Consider the following 24,157-nt stretch of genomic DNA (forward strand, 5'->3'; position numbering starts at 1 on the left):
CTGTCCATTTAAATAGGAGGGGCAGATCTCAGGCTTAAGGAACCAGGGTACCTTTGGAAGTTTGAAGATGTATGAAAGTTTCCAAAGGCTGTAGTAAGTGGGATAGTGGTTTGATGAGTCAAGTGTAAAAAGATTATCTTGCCGCCTCAGAGTCTAGATGAAATTATGTAATAGATTTGGAGAGGACCCATTCAGCACACTTCTGGTTTTTCTTTATTTTCATTTATCAATACATAAGTAGGAGTGAAGGCAGTAGTTGGTGGGAGTAATGCAAGATTGAGCTTGGTAGGGCAAGATGAGTAGTATAATTGGGCAAAAGGACTCAAGAGAAGAGGGAATTGAGTTTAGCTGGTTCTTCAAGACAGGCAAGAAACACAGTGTGGCCAGTATAGGTGTGAGTAGTGGCCTGGAAATGTGTGGTGGGTCCCAGGATAAAGAACAGAGTTAGAGGCAGAAGGAATGATGAAATGACAACAGGTGATGAAGAGGTATGGGAATTTTTGAGCTCATGAGCATGGAAGTGGATATAGAGGAATAGGATCTGGGAAATGAGTATATTGAGGACCTGGGCAATTAAGGTTTATGAGGGACTATCAAGATAGATGTTGAAGTCTTTCTTCTCTGAGAGTTGGAGAGAACCATAAAAACAGACCACAATCCAGCACGGAGGCATGATTGAGTAGTGATGAGAGATTTGTTAGAAATTTCATTTTTCCCAAAAAAACTTTTATGGATTCTTAAGAAATTGATCTCAGAACATAGATCTTAATACAATATTTTAAAAGATGTAAGTAAAGGGCAGAAAGATAGTCAAGCACACTGGAAGTTCACAAACAAATATGAATTAGTACTTGCCCTCAAAAAATTACAGTCCTGAGGCAGCTAGGTGACGCAATGGATAAAGCACTGGCCTTGGATTTAGGAGGACCTTAAAAAAAAGAAAGAAAGAAAGGGGGGCAGCTAGGTGGCGCAGTGGATAGAGCACTGGCCCTGGAGTCAGGAGTACCTCAGTTCAAATCCAGTCTCAGACACTTGACACTTATTAGCTGTGTGACCCTGGGCAGGTCACTTAACCCCAATTGCCTCACTAAAAAAAAAAAAAAGAAAGAAAGGATTCAGGAGAACCTGAGTTCAAATGTGACCTCAGACACTTGATACTTACTAGCTGTGTGACCCTGGGCAAGTCACCTCACCCTCATTGGGCACTTCTCCCTCTTCTCCCCCCCCCCCTCCCCCAACAAAAAAAAGATTATAGTCCTTTGGAGAATCCAGTGGGTACACATGTAAGTTTTTTGTTTTGTTTTTTAATGCAAGGTCAAGATAATTTTTGAGAATGTTTTTCTGGACATAATGTCCAAAATTAATTAATGGTAGCCTCACATGATCTGGGTAGAGACAGAAGCAGTAGATAGGATTTCAGGGCCATTCTCAGTAATCTTCCCCCCCCCCCCCCCCCCCCCCCCCGCAGCAAAAAAAGAAGAAGAAAGTAAACAAAATGGAATAATGAGTTATTTCAACATATCAGTTATTTACAAATAATAGGTGGCAGAGCAGTTTCTGATAAAAAAAAAAACAAATTAGATAAACCCACATGATATATAGTAGTTGTAGTGGACTATATGTAGTTGTCCACTCTTAGTTTACCTTTTCTTCTTTAAAATTAAAAAAATTTATATTTATTTGCTTTTAATATTAGCTTCTTTTAAATTTTGAATTCCAGATTCTCTCCCTCCATCCCACCCCTCCCCCACCCACTGAGAGGGGAAACAGTATATTATATATGTGAAATCATATATCATACTACCTATATTGCAAAAAATAAATAAAAACAAGCAAATTATACTTCAGTTACACTTAGAGTGCATCAGTTCCTTCTCCTGAGGGTGAACCAAAAAAAAACACCAAAAATAAAATGAGAAAATTATATGAGGTAGATAGGGTTTTTCATCATGAGTCCTTTGGAATTGTCTTAGATGATTATATTGGTGAGTAACCACAGCTTTCATGATTGATCATTCCAACATTGCTGTTATTGTACATGGTGATCTTTGATTTCTCATTTCACTTTGCATCAGTTCATATAGGTCTTGGCATGTTTTTTGAAACCATCTCTCATACACTTCTTATAGCCCAATAATATTCCATCACCTATGCCACACTTATTCAACCATTTTCCAGTTAATGACAATCCCCTCAATTTCCAATTCTTTGCCACCACAAAGAGATGCTATAAATATTTTGTACATATAGGTCCTATTGCTTTTTCTTTAGTATCAATGGGGCACTGACCTAGCAGTGGTGTTTCTGGGTCAAAAGGCATGCACAATTTTGTAACCCTTTGGGCACGGTTCCAAATTGTTTCCCGGGATGGTTAGACCAGTTCATCACCTATTTTCCCCTTTTTACCCATTTGTCATTTCTGATAGGTGTGAGGTGATGATTCAGTCGTTTTAATTTGCCTTCAGTAGGGATTTAGAGCATTTTTTGTATTATAGATAGCTCTGATTCCTTCTGAAAACTGCCTGTTTATATCCTTTGACTACTTATCAACTGGAAAATGGCTCTTTCATAAATTTGACTCTGCTCTCTATATATTTGAGAAATGAGACCTTTACTAGAGAAACTTATTGGAAACTTGTTTAAAAAGCAAAATGTAGTTTTTCTGATTATCTCTTTTAAAATTAGGTGTATTTTTGCTTTGTCTGAGATCATGCTGTCCACCCCTGCCCTCTTCACGTTAGATGAAACTTAATAGATTCCACCCAGTCTTTCATTTCAACTCTGTGTGTCTTTCTGTTTCAAGTGTGCCTCTTGAACACAACATATTGTCAAATTCTAGTTTCCAATCTATTCTGGTATCTACTTTCCTTCTATGAGTTAGCTCATCCTATTCACATTTAATCAATGGTCACTTTGTATCCCTCCATCCCATTATCTTCTGTTTCTTTATCCCTCTCCCTCTTTTTCTTCCTGAAAAGTTTGTCATGCTTCCAACCACTGCCTCCCCCAATCCACCTCCCCCCCCACCCCCATGAGGGTTAAGTGACTTGCCCAGGGTCACATAGCCAGTAAGTGTCAAGTGTCTGAGGCCAGATTTGAACTCAGGTCCTCCTGAATCCAGGGCTGGTGCTTTATCCACTGAGCCACTAGCTGCCCCCCACCTTCTTCTTTATGCCAGCCCAGCCCTGGGCTGGTATGTCATCCCACCCTGTTGGACTTGAGTCCAATTAGCATTTTTCTTTGAGGATTTGTTTGTAGCTGTTTTCACATTGTTACTATCTTCTGAGTTTATGTCTCTGCTGTTGGAGTAGATTTTTTTGGCCACGTTCTTTTTTTTGTCATTTGCTCATTTTTCTAGCCTATTGCTCAAAATTGGGCTCTGCTGACCTGGGGTGGGGGAGGCACTATGCCAAGCTTTAGGCTTTTTGTGCCACTGTTTTCAGAGCTAGTATTGGGGTCTTAATTTTTTTGCTGCAGAGGGTGGTGTGATCCTGAGAGAGGTGTGGGCACTGCTCTCCTGGTCTGAGCTCTGCTCCTTAACTATGTAAGGTCCCTGCTCCCCTGCAGTCACAAGTGCTAGCAGTCCTTTGTGACTAATCACAAATATTTCTCTCTACCCTAGAATGGACCCAGAACTACTTATGGGCAGTAGAGTTGCTAGTTAATGCCAGCTATACTCAGTACCAGCAAAGGGTCCTCTAATCTCTTTCTGACCAGTTTTATCCTGAAGCTATTGCTGCTGCTGCTGCTGCCACCACCTCCAAAACCTACCACTTGTACTTCAGCACTGTGGTGTTGCAGACCTTTCCTGTGATCCTCCTAAATTGTCGTACGCTGGAAAAACGTCTGCCTCTTCCTTTGCCCTACCAGTCCCAGATTAGATTTTAGGGGTTATTTCAAAGTTGTTTGAGGTTGGGAATGTAGGGAGAGTTCAGCTGGGTTCAGGCCTGTACTCTACTATTTCAGTTCTGTTCCTAGTTTACCATTTCTTAAGTTTATTAACCTCGGTCGGCTGGAACCCAAATTGGTTATTCTCATGTGGTATTCATTTTTAATATTTGTAGTCATTATATGTATTGTTATTTTTGTTTCTGCTTTCTTCTCTTCATATTCATTCATGGAAATTTTCCTATGTCTCTCTTAATTCTTCATACTCATTTTTGGAGCCCAGTAACATTCCATTGCATTCATATGCTACTAAGGTATTAAGTGCCTGGCTCAGTGTCACAACTATTTTTGTCAAAAATACAACTTAAACCCATGTCTTCCTGTTTTTGATCACTTTCTATTCACTGAATCACATTTTTTCCCCTCTGTGCTCTATGAAGAACAAAAATGAACATATCAAAATGTGTTAAAAAGAAAAAAACCATGATTTTTCCTATGCTGTTTCTAGGTGGTAGAACTGCTTTTGGCTCGAGGGGCAAATAAGGAACACAGGAATGTTTCTGACTACACGCCTCTGAGCCTCGCCGCTTCTGGGGGTTATGTGAACATCATCAAAATATTATTAAATGCAGGAGCAGAGATCAATTCCCGGTAAGCTTTATTCTTTCTTTTTTCTTTTCCTATGACACCTTTTCAAAGCATTTTGTTTCCAGAACTTTTCTTAAGTTTGGAACATTAAGAGTATAAAGGGACAACTCAGTGACACAGTGGTGAGAGCATTGTTAACTGGAGTCAGGAACACTTGAATTTGAATTTTCCTCAGACCTTTGATGAGACCTGTGTGAGCCTGGGCATATCACTGCCTCTAATTTCCTTGTCTGTAAAATGGGAGTAATAGTACTGGCATTCTGTAGTTTTGGGGGGATGAAATGTTAAATTTTGATAGTTTTTTTAAAAAATGATGTTAAAATCAAGAAAATACTGGCTCAAGGAATGGAAAAACTTGGTTTCAGATTCTGCCTCAGCACTTGGCCCCTCCAAACTTAGTTTATCTCACTGACTTTGGTTCAGGCCCTCCTCCCCTTTCCTAGACTAAAAGATGTGTCTGACCATGTCTTGACCCTACTTAGTAAACTCCAGTGGCTCCTTTGGCCTCTGGATAGCTTTTAAAGCCTTATAGAAACTTAACCTAGCCCCATCTTCTATTCATGGCCTATTTCTATCCTTTCTCCATTTTTTTTTTTCCTGGGAATTCTGAAATCTACTTGTCCAGCCCTTACTGCTCTGTGGACCTCCGTTCTTATATCTCCAACTGCCTAGTAGACATCTTTCACTGGTTAGGCCATAGGCATAGAACACATTCTCTCTACCCTCCAAAACCCTTCTTTCTTCTGACTTGACCTGCTGTATTTATAGATTCCATCGTCTTCCCAATCAGTCCCCGAGCTCAGAACCTAGGTGTCATCCTCAATTCCTCAATCTTTCACCCTTGATATCCAATTTGTTGCTATATCCTGTTGATTTTTACCTTTGTGACACCCCTTGAATATGCCTCCTTCTCTCTTTTTACACTGCAGCCACTCTAGTGATTGCCCTCATCTCCTCCTGAGGAGTCTGCTGGGGAGTCTCTGAGCCTCTATTCTCTTCCCATTCCAACCCATCTTCTCTGTTCTCAGAGTGCTTTTCCAACAGTATAGGTGACCATGTCACCAGCCTGCTCGGTCAACTCCAGTGGTTCCCTATCCTCTCCAGGATGAAACATAAAATCTTTTCCGTGACATTCAAACGCCTTTCGAACTTGGCCCTTCTCCCTCTCTTTCTGGTCTTTTTACACCTTTCTCCCGGCCTTTCCCCAATAGTCTGATGCATTGACACTGTCATCTTTGCTGTTCCTCACATGCCTGGAATTTTCTCCTTTCTTATTCTTCAAGTCACACCTAACATTTTCCCTTCCCCAAGAAGCATTTCCTGATATCATTCCATTGCTAGTGCTTTCCTCCTTTTGACTTGTGTACATAATTCTCTGCATGCTGTCTCCCTGGTGATCAATGCTTAGTAAATGCCTCAGTGAGTTAATGTGTGCATAGAGCCAGTAGGAGTCTGACACCAAGGATCCAAGATGCTTCCTCCAGGCTTGGACATAGCCACTGGACCCCCCACTCTTTTGCAGGTCCATGGTTGTCTGTATGTTTGTCTCCTCAGTTAGATCATGGCTCCCTGAAAGCGGGCTTGGCTTTTGCCTTTCTTGCTTTCCCTATCCTAGCACAGATCCAGGCACAGAGTCAGCACTTGAAGAAATGTGTTAACAGATTGAATGACACTTTTAAGAGTTTAGCTAGACTGACCTCTTCATGTTAATGAGAAAATATTATGTAAATAATAAGTATTGACACATTTAGTCCTGTCATGTTTAAAAAATATATTTTTCCTATTTCAGAACTGGTAGCAAATTGGGCATTTCTCCCTTGATGTTGGCAGCCATGAATGGGCATACAGCTGCTGTTAAGCTACTTTTGGACATGGGTTCTGACATTAATGCCCAAATAGAGACTAATCGTAACACAGCCCTTACCTTAGCATGCTTCCAAGGAAGAACTGAAGTGGTCAGTCTTCTCCTTGATAGAAAAGCCAACGTTGAACACAGGGCAAAGGTAAGAAAAATTGTGTGTGGTTTTCTAGAGTAGACTTTAGGTGATTCATTTTCAGACCTCACGTGACCAGTGCTATACTTGGGAGTTCAAAATGGTGTTCTCATTTTTGTTGTTTATTTCATGTCTTGTCAGAAATATTCACCCTCAGGTGTCTATGTTTCATACATATTTTGATGCCTGAATTTTAAGAGGAAGTAATGTAAAAATGAATAGAGTCAATCTGAGAATATTTCCTGTCTTATTTGTGGTTATTTCTAAAATAAGCTGCTTTGATTTTCCTTTTTTCCTAGACTGGCCTCACGCCACTAATGGAAGCTGCTTCTGGGGGCTATGCGGAGGTAGGCAGAGTCCTTCTAGACAAAGGTGCTGATGTTAATGCCCCTCCAGTGCCCTCCTCAAGAGATACAGCTTTAACCATAGCAGCAGATAAAGGGCATTACAAGTTCTGTGAACTACTCATTAGCAGGTAAGATGTGATTGGTCTTCAGATTTGGGAATGAAACCACTGGTGATGGTAGTTGTTTATATGAGTACAATGTGAGTACCTGAAATAGGGCTTGGATATGAATCAAGATCTTTTATTATTGTTCTTTGATGCCCTGCCATTTCTATTAACTCACTATAGAAAAACTGATTCCTCAAATGCAGTGCATATCTTAATTTCTCTCCTTTTCTGTAATTTTATTTCAGTAATCATCAGTTTGATTCTTTTGGATCAGCTGAAACCCACAATCTCATTGTTGGTTCTCTTTTATCATTTAATGTTAATTTTGGGCTTACAGCAGAAAGTAAAAAGTGTAAGAAATGGGTCATTGACCGCATTCATCTTGGAGACAGTATTCTATTTTTAGAATGCTTGGTTCATAGTAGGTGCTTATGAAATGCTTGTTGATAGATACATGCAATTTTATCTGGAATTTAATTCTGTATTGTCTCCCAGATGTCAGACTTGAACTTTCATTGAGGTTTTTACCTTAATTTTTGGTCAAACATTGGATATTGTCTTGCCTGTGGAGTAGAATTAGAAATTCCTATGTGTAAACTCATGTGTTTTTTTGTTTGTTTTTTTAAACAAAAAAATAACAATATTAGACTAATGACTAAAGTTATCTTTTTTACCTTGGTATCTAGCACGTTAGTACTTATGGGCACTATGTTAGATATTAAAATAGTCTTATTTTTCACTCAGACCTAATTTTCTATAGTTAATTTCCTTAAGTCTTTGTGGGGATTATATAGAAAGGTTAAGACTTAAAAAAACAAATCAAACTCATTTTCTTAAACCGTTATGGTTTCTATATCTTTTAATTTTTTTATTCATTTATTTTTCTAGGGGAGCTCATATTGATGTTCGTAATAAGAAGGGGAACACTCCCTTGTGGCTGGCAGCCAATGGTGGACATCTTGATGTTGTCCAGTTACTGGTACAAGCAGGGGCAGATGTGGATGCAGCTGATAATCGAAAGATCACTCCCCTTATGGCAGCCTTTAGAAAGGTAATGAATGTGCAGATCTTGGAGCTTTCTTTTGGGGCGGGTGGGGGAGTGAGGGGAGTAGGGTCTTCTTGGAGTACTATTTACATGCTAACCCATAAAGACTTTTGTGATTTAGCAGTTCGTAATAAGTAAACAAATTCTGAGACAAATGCTCGAGTAAAATGAGAATCACGTATTTCTTGCTCATGGAGGGCCTGAATTTGAATCAGGGGAAAGAGCACCAGGACAACTGGCACCACAATGTGTGGCTTTGCAGGAGGGAGCTCACTTTTCTAGGAGCAAAAATTTCTGGCATCACTGACTGTCCATCTGGAATTTTCACTGAGCCAACATGGGTTTGAAGATTACAGATTAATATTAATTTAATTATCTGTTATCTTAATTATTACCATTATCTTAGGTATTTTTTTCCCCATTGAATTAAATATTAACAGAGAAAGGAAGAGGTGAAATGTCTAGCTAGCCTTTCCAGAAATCTTCAAACTGAATAGTTTCTAGGATGTTGCTGAAAGTGTATGTCTGATTTTGAAAAGGTTTATGGGAAGAAGTAGAGTTAGGAATGTGGAATCAGAAGTGTCTTCGGGTTGGTCAGAGTTTGAATTCCAGCTCAACTACGTACTGCCTTTCTGAATTTGGGCAAGACATTCTACTTTTGAGGGAGTCAGTTTTTTTATATATGAAATAAGGGCGTTGAATGAAATGGCCTTCATCTTGAAGTCTCTGAATGGTGGGGTAGCAATTTCACTTGCTCTGTAGAATGCTTAGCTAACACTTGTAAATAATCTATGATTTATAGTGACAATATTACATTAAAATAATGATTCACATTCACTTAGCTCTTGACAGTTTATAACATGTTTTCCTGAAAAATAATACTGATAATTTAAAATTATATTATATGCAGTCATCATCTTTCCCATTTTACAGATGAGGAAGAACCTTGTTCATGATCACTTCTCTAAATAAACAGCAGACCCAGGACTTGAATCTAAAGTTCTTTCTGTTAGAATTGTAAATACTCTACTGCCTGCTACAATTGAAATCTTAAATTATATGTATTGTAATTGGAGGGAGAAAATTATATTCCTGAACATTTAGAAGTAAAATTCTATTTTACACACAGCAAATTTTTTTGTAGTTAATGAAATATTTGAAATAGAAAATAAATTGTTAAACTATCTGTGCCGATCTTCCATCTCTCCTCATTTTCCATGTCCATCACTTACTCCTTCCTCTTCCTATTTCTGCTTACCCTGCTGTTTCCACCCCCATTGGGTGATTCTTCCTTTCACAGAGACTTAACTGGTCTCCTTTCTTCTAGTAATCTTGCCTACTAAATTAATTTTCATTAAGTACCACGACTTTTATCGTGCTATTTCTTTGCCTTCCATTACCTATCAGATCTGACCCTTTCCTCCTTTTCACTTAGTTTTTCATTTGGTACTCCTCAAGTCTAAGCTACAGTTTTTTTATCTAAACTATGTTGTTTTAAAAAAAATTTTTTGTTTCTCCAAACATTGTGTGCTTATTATCTCTGTAGCTCTGACCATTATTTTCTACCTTTTCATAATGCTCTTCCCTCTCCTAAATCTTATCCATCTTTTATGACCAAACTTTATTCCTACCTCCTGCCTTGCCATCTCTCATTCCAGTCCATGTTGGTTTCCTTCCTGGTCTCTTCAAGTGTCGATAGTTCATTTTACCCTTTGGCCTTGATTGTCTTGCAGTATTACTTACATATGTCTTGTTGATTTTTCTTAGATGCTTGGTAGACTTTAAGGGTAGGAATTGAATATGTTTGCTCTAAGTGCTTGCTATGTTTTTTAAAAATGCTATTCAGGAAACAAAATTGTACAAAACCTACAGAGAAGAAGATAAAAAACCACCCAGAAAGTATTGTATTTGAGTGCCCTAGTACTGGTGAGGTCTGGGTATTTTAAACGAAGGATTGCTCAGTGCCCTTTGTGATTGCCAAGGAAAGCATCATTGCGCAATTGGCATTTTAGCTAGACTTTTTATAATGGTAGGATCTTAATTGGGGAAACTGTTAGGGAAGGAAATCACAGGCGAAGTGAAATGTGGGAGCAGAAGTTTTGAGGTACAAAAGGTGATTTGTGTGTGGTAGTTGAGGTCAGCTGATGCATTGAATTTATGCCATAAAGGAACCAGATTGTAGACCTTGAACACCAGCCTCTGAAACTTGTAATTCATTTGATGAATAGTAAAAAGCAGCCAGCAGTTTCTGAGTATTAGTGCAATGTTCAGGCATTTCAAGATCATTACTGTCCCTCACAATATACAACGTGGTATTCTGAACAGATGCATTAATTTTTTGATGATTGGAATGCATTTGTGGCATTCAGGACTTAGAAAAGAAATAGAAGAAATATTTTCAAAACTTGTTCTGAATTAGCGACTGAAGAGATCTTTGTTCCATTAATCATTCCTATTCCTCCAGTCCTTTTTCACCTATCAAAGGATTTGTTATCTAGAGAGGTTTGGATTTTTTATTGTATTTACCTATGGCGTAAATACAATATAGATGTTTGGAGTATAGGGGGGTGCAGGTAGATATAAAGTTCCTGACATTAGAGAAAAAAATTCCTCGGTGCTGTTCTTTTTACTAATAATCTAAACATCACCTAGCCATGTTTTTTCTTTAATCAAATCATCAATTAGTTTTACCTGTATGTGAATGATAAACTATTTCAGTTAAGGCAGAGTGTCTGAATTTAAAGTGATATTTCTATAGCACCATCAGAGTAAAATTGAAATTTATTTTCAGGGTCATGTGAAAGTGGTGCGATACTTGGTGAAAGAAGTTAATCAGTTTCCCTCTGATTCTGAGTGCATGAGGTACATAGCAACCATCACAGATAAGGTAAGTTACTCTTTTTCATCTAGCCTGTATGCTGCTGGTACCATGTGGCTAAAATAATTCTCAGAGATTCACAGATCCTGTTGAATACTTTGTAAACATGACAGTGCTAAGTAGATGATCTGTATGTGTCAAAATCCTAAATATAGGACACACACACATGTAAATATATCTGTGCACATGCTGATTATTCTATTGCTAGTAAAAGTCGTAATATTTCTTTTACAAGCCATTATCAGTCAGTGAGGTGCTCCAAACTAGTGGACTTTGTAAATGACTGTCACTTATTCTTTTAAGCATAATTACCTCACAAAAAAGTTTAATCATCCCCCAAACATTTTAAGATATAACTGGGCTGATTAGATGAAAAATCTTATTCTGGTCAATATTCTGCATCAAAGTCTTGTCCATCAGTGTCAGTGGAGCCACCACATTGGATTCTAACATCTCAGTCTCTAATGTGCAGCACAGACTAATAAAAGACATTAGTGTAAAAGAAGAGATGAGAAGAGTTCTTGGGCTAGCCCCAAATATATGAAGAACCAACCTGAGCTAGAGGCAGTATACTTTAAGGAGGTGAGGCATCTGTTTTCCTAATACATGAGAGAGGTAAAGACCTGAATGTTGGCAGAAAATCAAAGACATCCTTATTAACATATTACTTTCTCATCTCCACAAAATTTTCCAGGATAATTTATACAAATAAAGGCTTTCACAAACTGTATTCTCCAACAGGCCAAATCTTTACATCCATTAAGATGATAAAGCTTTGTGATTGAACATGCAAGGGAGGTCCTACTGTATACATGCTGATTCTTAGCTATAAAGAAAGCTTTGATCTTTGAGAATACAGTTTTGACTTAAAAGATCTCCAACAAGATGTTCTCATACATTTAACAGCTAATAATAACAGCTAGCATTTATATAGTGCTTTAAGGTTCTCAAAGCACTTTGCATCTGTTAACTCATTTGATCACCACCATAGACAACCCTGTGAGGTAGGTGCTGTTATTAAGAAGAAGAAACTGAGGCACAGGGAGGCTAAGTGACTTGCCTCCGGATCGTACAGCTCATATGTATTTCAGGTAAGATTCAAACTTGGGTCTTTTTGAGTTCTAATATGTTAAGATCATATTAGATTGCTTCATAGATGCAACAACAGAGAAAGTTTGTTTAATCGACCTTGATCATTCATGTTAGACAAAACCAAACCTGTGAGGAGCTGCTCTCTCAAGTTGTTTGTTCGCTTCTTTTGTGGAGGGTGACCTATATGGATTTCACGTCAGAGACTGAGATAGTGAAAGCCTCTCATCTGGCTCCTGTTTGCAGATGACACTGGGCTATAAATTGAGTTTCAATATGACATAAAACGTCTCAGTGAGAGCCATAGTTGCTCAAAAAGAGGTAAACCTTGTTACCTGTGTAGGACCAAAACAAGTGGCTAAAGAAGAATAATTATTCAGACTGAATTTGTGGTTGGATGGGCCATACATAGGCTTGCCCATAAATAGATGTATTTTGAGTGCACAGTAAATTGGGCTTAAAATCTGATTAGCTGCAGAGACTATGCTGGGCTACACTGAGAAGTATCATTTTTTTGCAACATATACAAAATACTGTTTTTACATGTTTGGTCACCTTGTTTGTTAGGCCCTCTTGTATGGTAGATTTAAGAGCTTCAAACCCAGGAAGAACTGGGTCCAGGTGCCACCTCTGACATATATGTGCTCTGGGATGCTACATTAGACTTCTATTTCCTGAGACCATTGTCTGGGACTAAGTGGCAGAGAAAGTTCTGATCTACATTGATAAATCAGTGAAACCACAGGTCCAGACCCTATTCGTCTTTTCATTCTTCTTGTTCTGTTCAATGACTGCAAATCATAGAATACTATCATCTGTGAAGAATCAAAATTGCTGGTCACTCAAAGGGCAGTGTACACAGAAGATAAGATGAAGGATCTGGCCACTGGTGAATGCACAGAAAATAATTCTGCTTCCACTACATGTCTTCCATTTCTTTTTGTCTCCTTTGCCATTGCTACAGAGTGGCCATCATCATCATCTTTGTCACTTGGACTTTGTCCAGAGCTTTTTAACCACTCTCAGGCTCCTTCTCCTTGCATTCATTCTGCTAAAGCACCATTCTGATGGTACCTTGCCCTTCCTCAGTAATTTTCAGTGGCTCCCTTTTTCCTCTAGGAGAAAATAAAAATCACCCAGCTTAGAATTTTAAGCTTTTAATGACCTGTCTTTTTCACTCACACACTCTCTTAGCCTGCTTCCTAATTCTCCAGACTCAGTATTACGTCTCTTCTTTGCCTTCAAAAGCCAACTGTGCTGTTTAACACTGTTTGATTCCATTCAAGTCACTTGATCTCTCAGTGCCTCAGTTTACTCATAAGGTCTCTTCCAGCTCTTAATTTATGATCCTGAGATGTGCAACTGAAAATGGTTTAGTGATATTTTAGTGATAGCTAAGGATAAAGAGAGTAGACATGAATTTAGATAAAGCCTCTTAACTCTACTGGGTCTTGGCTTTCTTATTTGTAAATTTGGGAGAGGGATGAATAAGTTGACCCTGAGGTCTAGGAAAAAGTTCCCAACCTGCTAGATCTATTTAGAAGTGTCACTGAAAAGAGGTTTAGATGGGTCACAGTCTTTATACCTTTGTACATTGTACCTTTGGGTAGAATGAAGGAATGAAGTTCTTTTTTATAGGAATCTTTCTAAAATGTATTCGTTTTTCAAAACTTTCATTTTTACATATATCAATTTCCATCTCTTGTAAAAAATAAAAATAAATAAATCAGTTCAGTAAAATAAATAAATAAAATCAGTACATCATCTGAGTGAACCTGGTATGTAGCATTACATAGCTACAATATTCATTCCCAGCACTTGACCCCTAGCCATAACAGAAAGTGCTTGATCTGGATCTATTCTGATTTTTTAAATGCTGTGGCCTTCCAATATTCCTAACCATTTTGAGTTTATTATGGTATGTGGATAATTTATAGTTGTTTTGAAAAAGGTGGGTTTTTTTTGTTTTGTTTTGTTTTGTTTTTTTTTAGTGAGGCAATTGGGGTCACACAGCTAGTAAGTGTTAAGTGTCTCAGGCCGGATTTGAGCTCAGTACTCCTGACTCCAGGGCTGGTGCTCTATCCACTGTGCCACCGAGCTGCCCAAAAGGGTTTGTTTTTTTTTTAAATCAGTTTCTATTGGTTGTTTCTGTTTTTTACCTCATTATAGTTTTTCTATCCCATATAACAAGGTGTATTGGAGGGAGGGAGGGAGGGAGGGGGAGAGAGAGAGGAAGAAGAAATCAGCATAATTAAGCAGTACATTGGAAAAGTCGGAAACATGCAATGTATATCACTTGTGGCCTTCCTCTGTCTGCAAAGTAGCACGATGGAAATGATATCTCACCTCTTCTTTCTTTGAGATGATGAGGATGATCATCATCATCATCTTTTTTTTTGTTGTTGTTGTTGGAGCAATGTTGGTTAAGTGACTTTCCCAGGGTCACACAACTAGTAAGTGTCAAGTGTCTTGAGGCTAGATTTGAACTCAGGTCCTCCTGAATCTAGGGCCAGTGCTTTATCCACTGCGCCACCTAGCTGCCCCCTCACTTATTCTTTCAAGTTATGTTCTTTACTTGTAATTTTACAACATTTATTTTTATTTATTTATTTTTTTATTTGTGTGGTTGTTCTTTTCGTAGTCATTGTGAATGTTGTTTTCTTTGGACTTCTTACTTTGCTCCCTTTCATGTAGATCTTGCCAGGCATTTCTGTATTCATTACATGCATTGGTTCTTATAATAGAATAATATTCCTTCCTTCTCCCTTTTTTCCTCTCCCTCTCCCATTTCCTCTCCCTCTTCCTTTCTCCTTTCCTCATCACAATTTGTTTAGCTATTCACCCAATTTCTGGGCATCTACTTTGTTTTCAATTCTTTGCTGTCACAAAAAGTGATGTTATAAATGTTTTGCTGTATATGAAGACTTCTTATCAGTTGCCTTTTGGGGGTAAATAATAGCTTGCTTTTCTAGTATTCAGCATTTTGTTGTCATTTCCAGAGCTATATCAAATAACAGTGGGAAAAGAGAGCACATTTACTTATCTTTTATGAAAGTTTCTATTTTCCCATTTCAACTAATGGTGGCTTTTGGTTTTTGAGAAATACATTTTATTACATTAACCCTGAATACAGCCCTTCCATGCCTGTGCTTTTCAAAGGCTTTTTTTTCTGCACTGCATCTGTTAACTAAAATTGCTTTCAACCTCTGTATCTAGTCAGTTGTCAAGTTCTGTGATTTTTACCTTCATAACATGTCTCTTCTTCCACTGCAAACAGCCTGATACAGAGACCTTCATCACCACATGCCTCCAGAATTACAAGAGCCTGTTCTCCCTGTCTCAAGTTAGTCCCCACTGCAGTCTTCCACAGGTCTAACCATATCTCCCTTCTATGCACTCAAGTCTAGTGGCTCCCTCTTACCCCCAGGATCAAATATAAGATCATTTGGCTTTTAGAGTCCCTTACTATTTTTACACTACTTAAACCTGTATGGATTTTGTGCTCCTGTGAGGCACTCTTCCTTGCTGTTCCTTCAGAAAACATTTCGTCTCCTAACTCTGGATTATCACTGGTTCTCCCTGAAAGCCCTGGCTTTTTCAAGAAAGCGTTTTCTAGGCTTTTTACCTTATTGACTTGCTTCTGAGACTCTCCTGGATTTATCCTTCTGTTACCTGGTTTCTACATAGTTGTTTGCTTGCTGTCTCCTCCACTATACTGGTAGCTCCTGACGGTCATGCACTGTCTTTTACTTTTTCTTTATATCCCTAGTGCTTAGCAGAGTACCTGCCACATAGTTAGTACCCAATAAATAAATGATTATTGAATTTTATTGAGTTGAACAAAGTCCTTAGCTGCTTCATTTGCCTTCATTAGTTGGGTGTCATAGCTGAAATTATAGGCAGTTGATTTTTCTTTGTAACATCTCTGGTACCTAGATCAATTAAATGGCTCCTTGAGAGGTTTCATCATGAAACACCTTATTTCTTAGCCCACCAGAGCTGGGTGTTTACAGGCATGTACATTTTGCTTATTTATCCATTTAAGCCAGCATTTATACTGTCAGCCTCTCATTTTCATCTTTTTATTGTGATTCAGGAGAATGGGGTTTAAATAGGGCAGAGGGACTTGACTTATGATTTCATCAGCATAAGTGCATGTCACCCAGTGCAGGTCAGCGCCTTCTCTGCCCTGATAGTCTTGGAGTTGCCTGAGACCATGAGAGGGAAGAGACTTGACCAGGGTCACATGGGCAGTACATGGCTGTGGTGAGACTGGAACCCATATCTCCCAGCTGTGAGGCCAACTTTTTTCCCATTATAGTATGAAAAGAGAATCTTGGGAATTTATGCCATTAATTTCATGTCATTTAGCGTTCCTCTTTTAGATTGGAAATTTATTTCATTTTTCCTTTCAGGAGATGCTGAAAAAGTGCCACCTGTGTATGGAGTCAATAGTACAAGCCAAAGATAGACAGGCCGCTGAAGCAAACAAGAATGCCAGCATCCTTTTGGAGGAACTAGACTTGGAAAAGGTAATCAATTGCCTTTTTTGACAGAACTCGCCTTTCTTCCTTAGTGTCAGCGAACTCTCTTCGGTCATGTAAGTGTTAGTTTACCATTTAGAGCTGAAACAGTACTGAACATCACAGGATGCAGTCACTCAGCCAGCATTTTCTTTAGTGACCTTTAGGTGCCAGGCCCTCACTGGGGACAGGACAGAACAATTCAACAAATCATACCTTGTCTTGAGCAACTTACCTTTCACTAAGGGAAGGTGACACATGCCTATCACTGTCTAGCTATGACTGTACACACACATATATAGAAAACAGAGATGCGAAAAATATATCATAAGAACCAAGGGTATCTTAAGGTAAGAGATGATTAACACAGTCGCCATAGAAGGTGATAAAAGCAATATCACTTTAAATTAAATTGAATCTGGCTGCTGTCATTGTATATTTTTGTAGGTTCTGGTCTAATTATTAACACAGTTGTTCTAAAGTTATTTGATACTGCCTCCAGATATTATGTACCCACAAAAAGTGTCCTTGATTGTACCAGTGCTATTTTTAAAGTCCAGATATAGTGATTTCTCTTCTCTTCTCTTCTCTTCTCTTCTCTTCTCTTCTCTTCTCTTCTCTTCTCTTCTCTTCTCTTCTCTTCTCTTCTCTTCTCTTCTCTTCTCTTCTCTTCTCTTCTCTTCTCTTCTCTGGCAGTTGGGGTTAAGTGACTTGCCCAGGGTCACACAATTAATGTCAAGAGGCCGGATTTGAAATCAGGTCCTCCTGACTCCAGGGCTGGTGCTCTATCCACTGCGCCACCTAGCTGCCCCGTGATTTATTTATTTATTTATCCATCCATTCATTCATTCATTCATTTATTTATTTAAACGGGGGCAATGGGGTTAAGTGACTTGCCCAGGGTCACACAACTAGTAAGCGTTAAGTGTCTGAGGCCGGATTTGAACTCAGGAACTCCTGACTCCAGGGCCGGTGCTCTATCTACTGCGCCACCTAGCCACCCCCCGTGATTTATTTTTACAAGTGAAGTTTCCTTCTCCAGTTCTGTCTCTGATCATTTAAGAACTATTATTTATTGAATACAGTGGTATTTCATTTACTCTTGGTACCAGGGGAAGCGTGGTTTTATCCTCAGCATAAACAATTTATTATGATTATAAAGAAAACCAAGTTGAATGCTGCGCATTATCTGGGGACATGCCTATGTCCCGTCAGCCTGTCCTTACGGACAGGAATTGCCTAGGCACATCAATTTTAGAGGCTTAGGTTGCTTAACATGTTGATTTGGGGCAGGAAAGGATTGGAGAGTTACAGGAAGACAGAGTTTGACCTCCTCTTCTCGGGTCAGGCAGCTGTGACTCAGCTCTTCTCCCTCTCTTGGGGAAGTTGGACCCAGAGCAAGAGAGCAGCGCAATGAATGGTCAATGAACTGGAGCTGCTCAGCTGGGTTCAGTTTAACCGAAGATCCCAACGGTCCCGAATGGTCTAGAGGTTTCATAGCAGTTGGCAACATGGCCCTGTTATAACACTAATAGTTTTAGTGGTGCCCCAAACACCACCAAGGCCCTGCACAGTTCTTTCTTGTCACCTTCTTCATCCTCCTCTTTCCTAGCCAGAGCCACTCTGGCATATTGTTCCTAAACTGTGACTCCCCTTCCTAAAATTGTAGCAGCTAATTGTGACATCTCGTTTAAAAATAATTTATGTCCAGAATTGCAGAAAGGCTTCTCCTTCTTAAGGTATTTTCTCCTAAAGAAAGAACTGGTTAACCTAAACACATCTTAAATTTCTGGAATGTATGGAAAGATGAGTTGTCCCTTGGGGTCATTCTGTGATTCAAACAATCAGATTATCATACTAGTTCTTGGGGGCTTCAGGGGGTTTAGTTATGTTCCCGTAGTTTACAGGTAAACCAAGTCACAAAGATAGGCACTGGTGTGGACACAAAAGTTACTAAAAGGTCAGTATGTAATGGTTAAATTAGTGATATAGAAGATCAATATTATGAATAAGATTACTCCACTCTTTTTTGGGATGTTCTAGGAAGGCTTTGTGGAAATATTTTAGAACTGATTATATAAGTGATGATAAGCTTAGAAAATTGTTCTTTATATTCTGAAACAATTTAGATGGCTCTGATATTTGGGGACTAAAGAGTACCTTTTTTCCCATCTATAAATCAAGAAGTAAAACTGATTATTTAGTGAATTTTTCCTGTCTTCCTTTTTTTTTAAATAAAAGAGATTTATTAGAGAGAAATATGGCTGGGGAACAGATCACCTTGGTGCTAAGTCTTTCAAGTTCACATACATTCTCTTGTAATTTGGGGTGAATTCAATGTGGACTTACACAAAGACAGCGAATCTAATTTTATAAAATTCCCAAAAGTTCTTTTAAAAGAATCAGATTTGCTTCAGAACTTTACAGTTTGAGTTCAGAAGTTATAATTTCTAGTTTGAAATGCCTTTTTGTTTTTTTAAAGAAATTAGGTGTTGGGGCAGGTAGGTGGCGCAGTGGATAAAGCACCGGCCCTGGAGTCAGGAGTACCTGAGTTCAAATCTGGCCTCAGACACTTAACACTTACTAGCTGTGTGATCCTGGGCAAGTCACTTAACCGCAATTGCCTCACTAAAAAAAAAAAAAAAGAAAAGAAAAATTAGGTGTTACAATCTCTCTTTAACATTTCTCTCAATAGCTAAGGGAAGAAAGTAGGAGGTTGGCTCTGGCTGCCAAGAGAGAAAAGAGAAAGGAGAAGAGAAGAAAGAAAAAAGAGGAACAAAGAAGGAAACTAGAAGAAATTGAAGCAAAAAATAAAGAAAACTTCGAACTACAAGCTGCTCAAGAGAAAGAAAAGCTTAAAGTTGAAGGTATTCTTGAAATATACATATTAAAGCATATTTTCTTATCTAACACATTTCTGTCAAAAGTCATATTTCATTTGTTCATTCATTAACAGTAATTTGAACTTTACAAAAGCTTTTAGACATTTTAAAGCCCTTAAAGTATATTTTATTTTTCTTTTCTTTTCTTCTTTTTTTCTTTTTTGGTGGGGCAATGAGGGTTAAGGGACTTGCTCAGGGTCACACAGCTAGTAAGTGTCAAGTGTCTGAGGCTGGATTTGAACTCAGGTCCTCCTGAATCCAGGGCCTGTGCTTTATCCACTGTGCTACCTAGCTGCCTCCAAGTATGTTTTATTTTTGATGATATTTGTTTTTAATTATATTCTTACCCTTTAATCGGTAAGTTACAATGTGAGTACTTAATATCCTCCACCACTACTAACCTGCAGACTTCAAAATTCTTGTTTGTTCTCATTTCCTTTCAATAAATAACTCACACAGTTACACACTGACAAAGTTAACAGTAAGTTGCAGTAACACTTCTTATTTCTTTCAAATGTAAAGGAGGATGCCTTTTAACAAAATGGAATGCAGCATTTCCATTTAGAATCTGTTTACCCCAGTGGAAGAAGGATCAGGAAGTTACTTCTGTCTTATTGTTTTCTCATAGTACTTGTGGGACTAGGCTTTTCTTCCCCTTCATTCTATCTTCCCTTCCCTTTCCCTATTCCCTTCACATGATTTAGTCTAGCCCTTGGGAATTGTGTGTGAAATAGACAGGGAGAAAAGGGTTAATGACATTTGGGGACTTGGAATAGTGAAATTAGCATTTCCTTGCTGACCCCAAAACAGCAGCAGGTACCATTTAACTTTTGTTTACCATTTCTTAGGGATGAGGTTTAGGGAAGATTTAGAGCTGTCTTGTGATGCATTGGAAATCAAGCTGAGCCCAGTCATAGTGCTGGTGGCTGAATCCCCTCGAATTCCCCATTACTACTTGGATCTTCTTAAGCAAGTTGGCTCAGGTTTCTGGGCCTCAATTTTCCCATCGATAAAATAAGGCCCCTTTCAGCTCTTCATTTACAAACTTATGGCCTCTGGAAATCAGGAACATCTAGAAAATTTGAATTACTGTCATTAAAAGATTAAATTTGTTTCTTTTTTGCACTAGAAACAGTACATACAGCATAGAAGGAACCTTTTATTTGTCTATAAATGCAGAGGCTGTAGTAGTAGTAGTAGGCCTCCGTCAGACCATGGATCAGCGCCTTGAAGAGCCACGGGCCACAGTGTGGCTGTGCTGGAGTGTCCTCTCCAGGGCGCTGGCCTGGGCAGATCAATATGGAAAACAAGCTGTTGCCCACACAGCAGGTTTTCCCTCTCCTCGACATTGGTGGATCCAAAGGAGAGGCAGAGCCAGTACAGTTTGGCACCAGTGCCGCCGCAGGAGGTGCCAGAGGGATGTCATGTCCAACATCCAACTGCCTAAGGGCCTCCGACTCCTGATTTTTCCTCAGGGTTAACTCCTGAAGCCTTTCCCATATATGGGTATAGCCACAAGGTATCGGAGGTCTGAAATCAGGGTTCCTTCCCCTAGGCGAGTTGCCTGCCAAGGCCCCACCTGCAGAGGCTATAGTGTTGTTATAATTATGATTATTTTGTAATTTGAAATTCCTTAACAGTCTCTTGTAGGAACAGTAGGTCAGTTAAGTCTTGCTATATATTTGTGTTTGAAATACTCTGCTTGAAATTTTGATGACATTTCCCATCCCCTTTCCATCCAACCAGATGAGCCTGAAGTTCCAATGGAGCCTCCCAGTGCCACAACCACAACTACCATAGGTATATCTGCAACCTGGACAACTTTGGCAGGTTCCCATGGTAAAAGAAACAATACCATGACCACAACCAGTTCAAAAAGGAAAAACAGAAAAAATAAAATCACTCCAGAAAACGTTCAGATTATATTTGATGATCAGCTGCCTATCTCATATAACCAACCAGAAAAGGTGAACGGAGAGTCCAAAAGTAGCAGTACGAGTGAAAGTGGCGACAGTGACAACATGAGGATTTCCAGCTGCAGTGATGAAAGCAGCAACAGCAACAGCAGCCGCAAGAGTGACAGTCAGTCCTCCGCTGCCCCGCTGCCTGCTCAGAGCAGCAAGAAGCAGCCCTCCGTACTTGTCACCTTTCCCAAGGAGGAGAGGAAAGGGGTTTCTGCCAAGACTTCTGTCAAGTCAGTTCCGTTTAAATGTTGTTTTAACCCTGTGCTGATCTTGTGAAAAACGTGGTGTGTGGTCCGTCCGTTTCCCTCCCCCCCCCCCCCCCCCCCCCCCGACAAATGACATTTTTTTAGCAGACTTCTAGTCTAGTGTTGTTCTGCCCTTTATTTTATGCTTTGTGGTCTTTCCATTTTCTTTTGGCTGCAGTGGCAACAAGGCTGAACCACAAGCCAGTTCTACTCTCTGGGGCCCAGTTTGCTCATCTGTAAATAAGGTCCCTTTCAGCTCTAGATGTATTATTTATGGCCTGTTTTGAAATCAGAGCATCTAGAAGTTAGAAAACTTGATTTTTTTTTTTGTTTATTTTGTCATATACTTTTTAAAAGTTGAAGATGTAGACTTATGTGCTACTTTATTTTAATTAATTAATTAGTTTGTTTATTTTTGTGGGGCAGAGAGGGTGAGTGACTTGTTCAGGGTCACACAGCTAGTAAGTGTCAAGTGTCTGAGGTCAAATTTGAATTCAAGTCCTCCTAAATCCAGGGCCTGTGCTTTATCCACTGCACCACCTAGCTGCCCTGACTTATGTGCATTTCAAGTATTTTAACTTTTTTTTTTTTTTTTTTTTTTGGTGAGGCCACTGGGGTTAAGTGACTTGCCTAGGGTCACACAGCTAGTTAAGTGTTAAGTATCTGAGGCCATATTTGAACTCAGGTCCTCCTGACTCCAGGGCCAGTGCTCTATCCACTGCGCCACCTAGCTGCCCCTCAAGTATTTTAAATAAATTTGAAATTACCACTTCCCCCGGAAAGCACAAAATCGTCATTGGCATGTTTTCAAAATATACACTGACTTATGAATATTAGAGCTTTTCAGCGCCTCCATTTGTAGTAAGTGCTGCACACTTATTGCTTTTTCACCAAGTTTAATCTCATTGATAAAATGTGGGAGAGCAGATGATATTACTTCTCCAGCACTTTTACTTGATTATGTTTAGCTTTTTTCAGCCTTTACTTAGGTTTAATAGATTTTTCCCTTTCTCCTTTAAGATTGACTGAAACTATCAGTGAGGTATCTGGGAATTCATTGTCCACCTGCACAAAATCTGCTCCCTCTCCACTTTCTTCACCGAATGGAAAGTTGACAGTAGCCAGTCCTAAACGTGGGCAAAAGAGGGAGGACGGCTGGAAGGAAGTTGTAAGAAGGTCAGTAAAATGTTCTTTTCTTAAAATTCATTTTTATTTTCAGCTCTGAATTTTCTCTTTTCCTCTCCCACAATTCTCCAACCCTGTTAAAAAAATAAGAAAACCTATTGCAAACATTTATGGCCAAGCAAAACACATTCCCATATTAGCCATATCCAAAGAACTCCAGTATGTTTCAGTCTGTCCGCTATCTCTCTATTTGGAGAGCAGCATAGTATGTTTCATCATGAGTCCGCTGGACTGTAGTTGGTCATTGTGTTGACCATAGGTCCTAAGTTTTTCCAAGTGTTGGTCTTTCCAATATTGCTATTATTACATAAATTGTTCTCGTTCTGTTCACCCCACTGTGCATCTTTTCTTCATGTCTTTGCAGGTATTTAGTTTTTCCTTGATACACAAGTTTTATTTTTGTGTTTTAGTATTCAGGTTTTGTGACATCCAAATGATACCTCCACTTCTCTCAAGAACTTTTAGAAATTTTTTTTCTCTCCAAATTTGAAATCAAAATTAAGTGTAGGGGCAGCTAGGTGGCGCAGTGGATAGAGCACAGGCCCTGGAGTCAGGAGTGCCTGAGTTCAAATCCAGCCTCAGACACTTAACACTTACTAGCTGTGTGACCCTGGGCAAGTCACTTAACCCCAATTGCCTCACTAAAAAAAAAAAAAAATTAAGTGTATGTCATAGTGGAGTGGAGAACATTTTCCTCCAAATCAAATGATAATAAAATGGATGTTCCAAAAAGCATTGGAATAAATGGTGTAACTTTGTGATTTAGTAGTATACATCCTTTTATATTCCCACTTGTTTTTGTTCCCCATACATACGTCTGTGACCATTTCTCTTTTCCAAAGAATATCTTTATCAACAACTCATGAACAAAAAACTACTCTTATTTGTACCCCAGATAATTTTTAATAAGTCCAAGATCCTAAACTTTTGTTTTTTTTTTAATTAATAATGTTCAAGTTCATAACAGTTTGAAATTTACTCCATTCTGAAGCCATTAACTTAGAATATCAAAGGATCTTCCAGATGCAATTAAAACCAGAGCAAATGTTTCACTTGAGTCTTTCTTTTTATTATAGTTATATACCCAGTGTTGAGGAATAGTCCCTGGAAAGAAAATAAGACCTGTGTCTGAAAATGACATGAGAATAAAAATATAGTTCATTAGACAGTTAAACACTCAGAGATCATTCAGACTATATTTATAAAGAAATGGTTACCAAGCAATTTGTACTTTAAAGTTCCAGCAACTACATTTAATCTCTATAAGAACATAAAAAAAGTTAGACTTAATGATTTGTGTAAATGTCTATTTCAAGTGAATATTGTGTATTAAGACAGTCTCAGCCTCTTTATATACATCTG

The 24,157-nt window shown here is 38.8% G+C and overlaps 1 protein-coding gene across 7 annotated transcripts in view; it reads left to right on the forward strand.

Annotated features, from left to right (window-relative positions):
- Positions 1-24,157, forward strand: part of ANKRD17 (ankyrin repeat domain 17) — a 152,933-nt gene that overhangs the window by 111,170 nt on the left and 17,606 nt on the right. For all 7 annotated transcript variants that reach the window (XM_043970665.1, XM_043970666.1, XM_043970660.1 and 4 more), the window contains 9 exons: positions 4,397-4,539; positions 6,326-6,539; positions 6,830-7,005; positions 7,873-8,035; positions 10,821-10,916; positions 16,412-16,528; positions 19,215-19,386; positions 21,148-21,595; positions 22,631-22,786. In XM_043970665.1, the coding sequence (XP_043826600.1) occupies positions 4,397-4,539; positions 6,326-6,539; positions 6,830-7,005; positions 7,873-8,035; positions 10,821-10,916; positions 16,412-16,528; positions 19,215-19,386; positions 21,148-21,595; positions 22,631-22,786 (1,685 nt within the window). The remainder of the gene's footprint in view (positions 1-4,396; positions 4,540-6,325; positions 6,540-6,829; positions 7,006-7,872; positions 8,036-10,820; positions 10,917-16,411; positions 16,529-19,214; positions 19,387-21,147; positions 21,596-22,630; positions 22,787-24,157) is intronic.

Source organism: Dromiciops gliroides, chromosome 6, assembly GCF_019393635.1.
Source record: "Dromiciops gliroides isolate mDroGli1 chromosome 6, mDroGli1.pri, whole genome shotgun sequence".
In the NCBI taxonomy this organism is placed as follows: domain Eukaryota; kingdom Metazoa; phylum Chordata; class Mammalia; order Microbiotheria; family Microbiotheriidae; genus Dromiciops; species Dromiciops gliroides.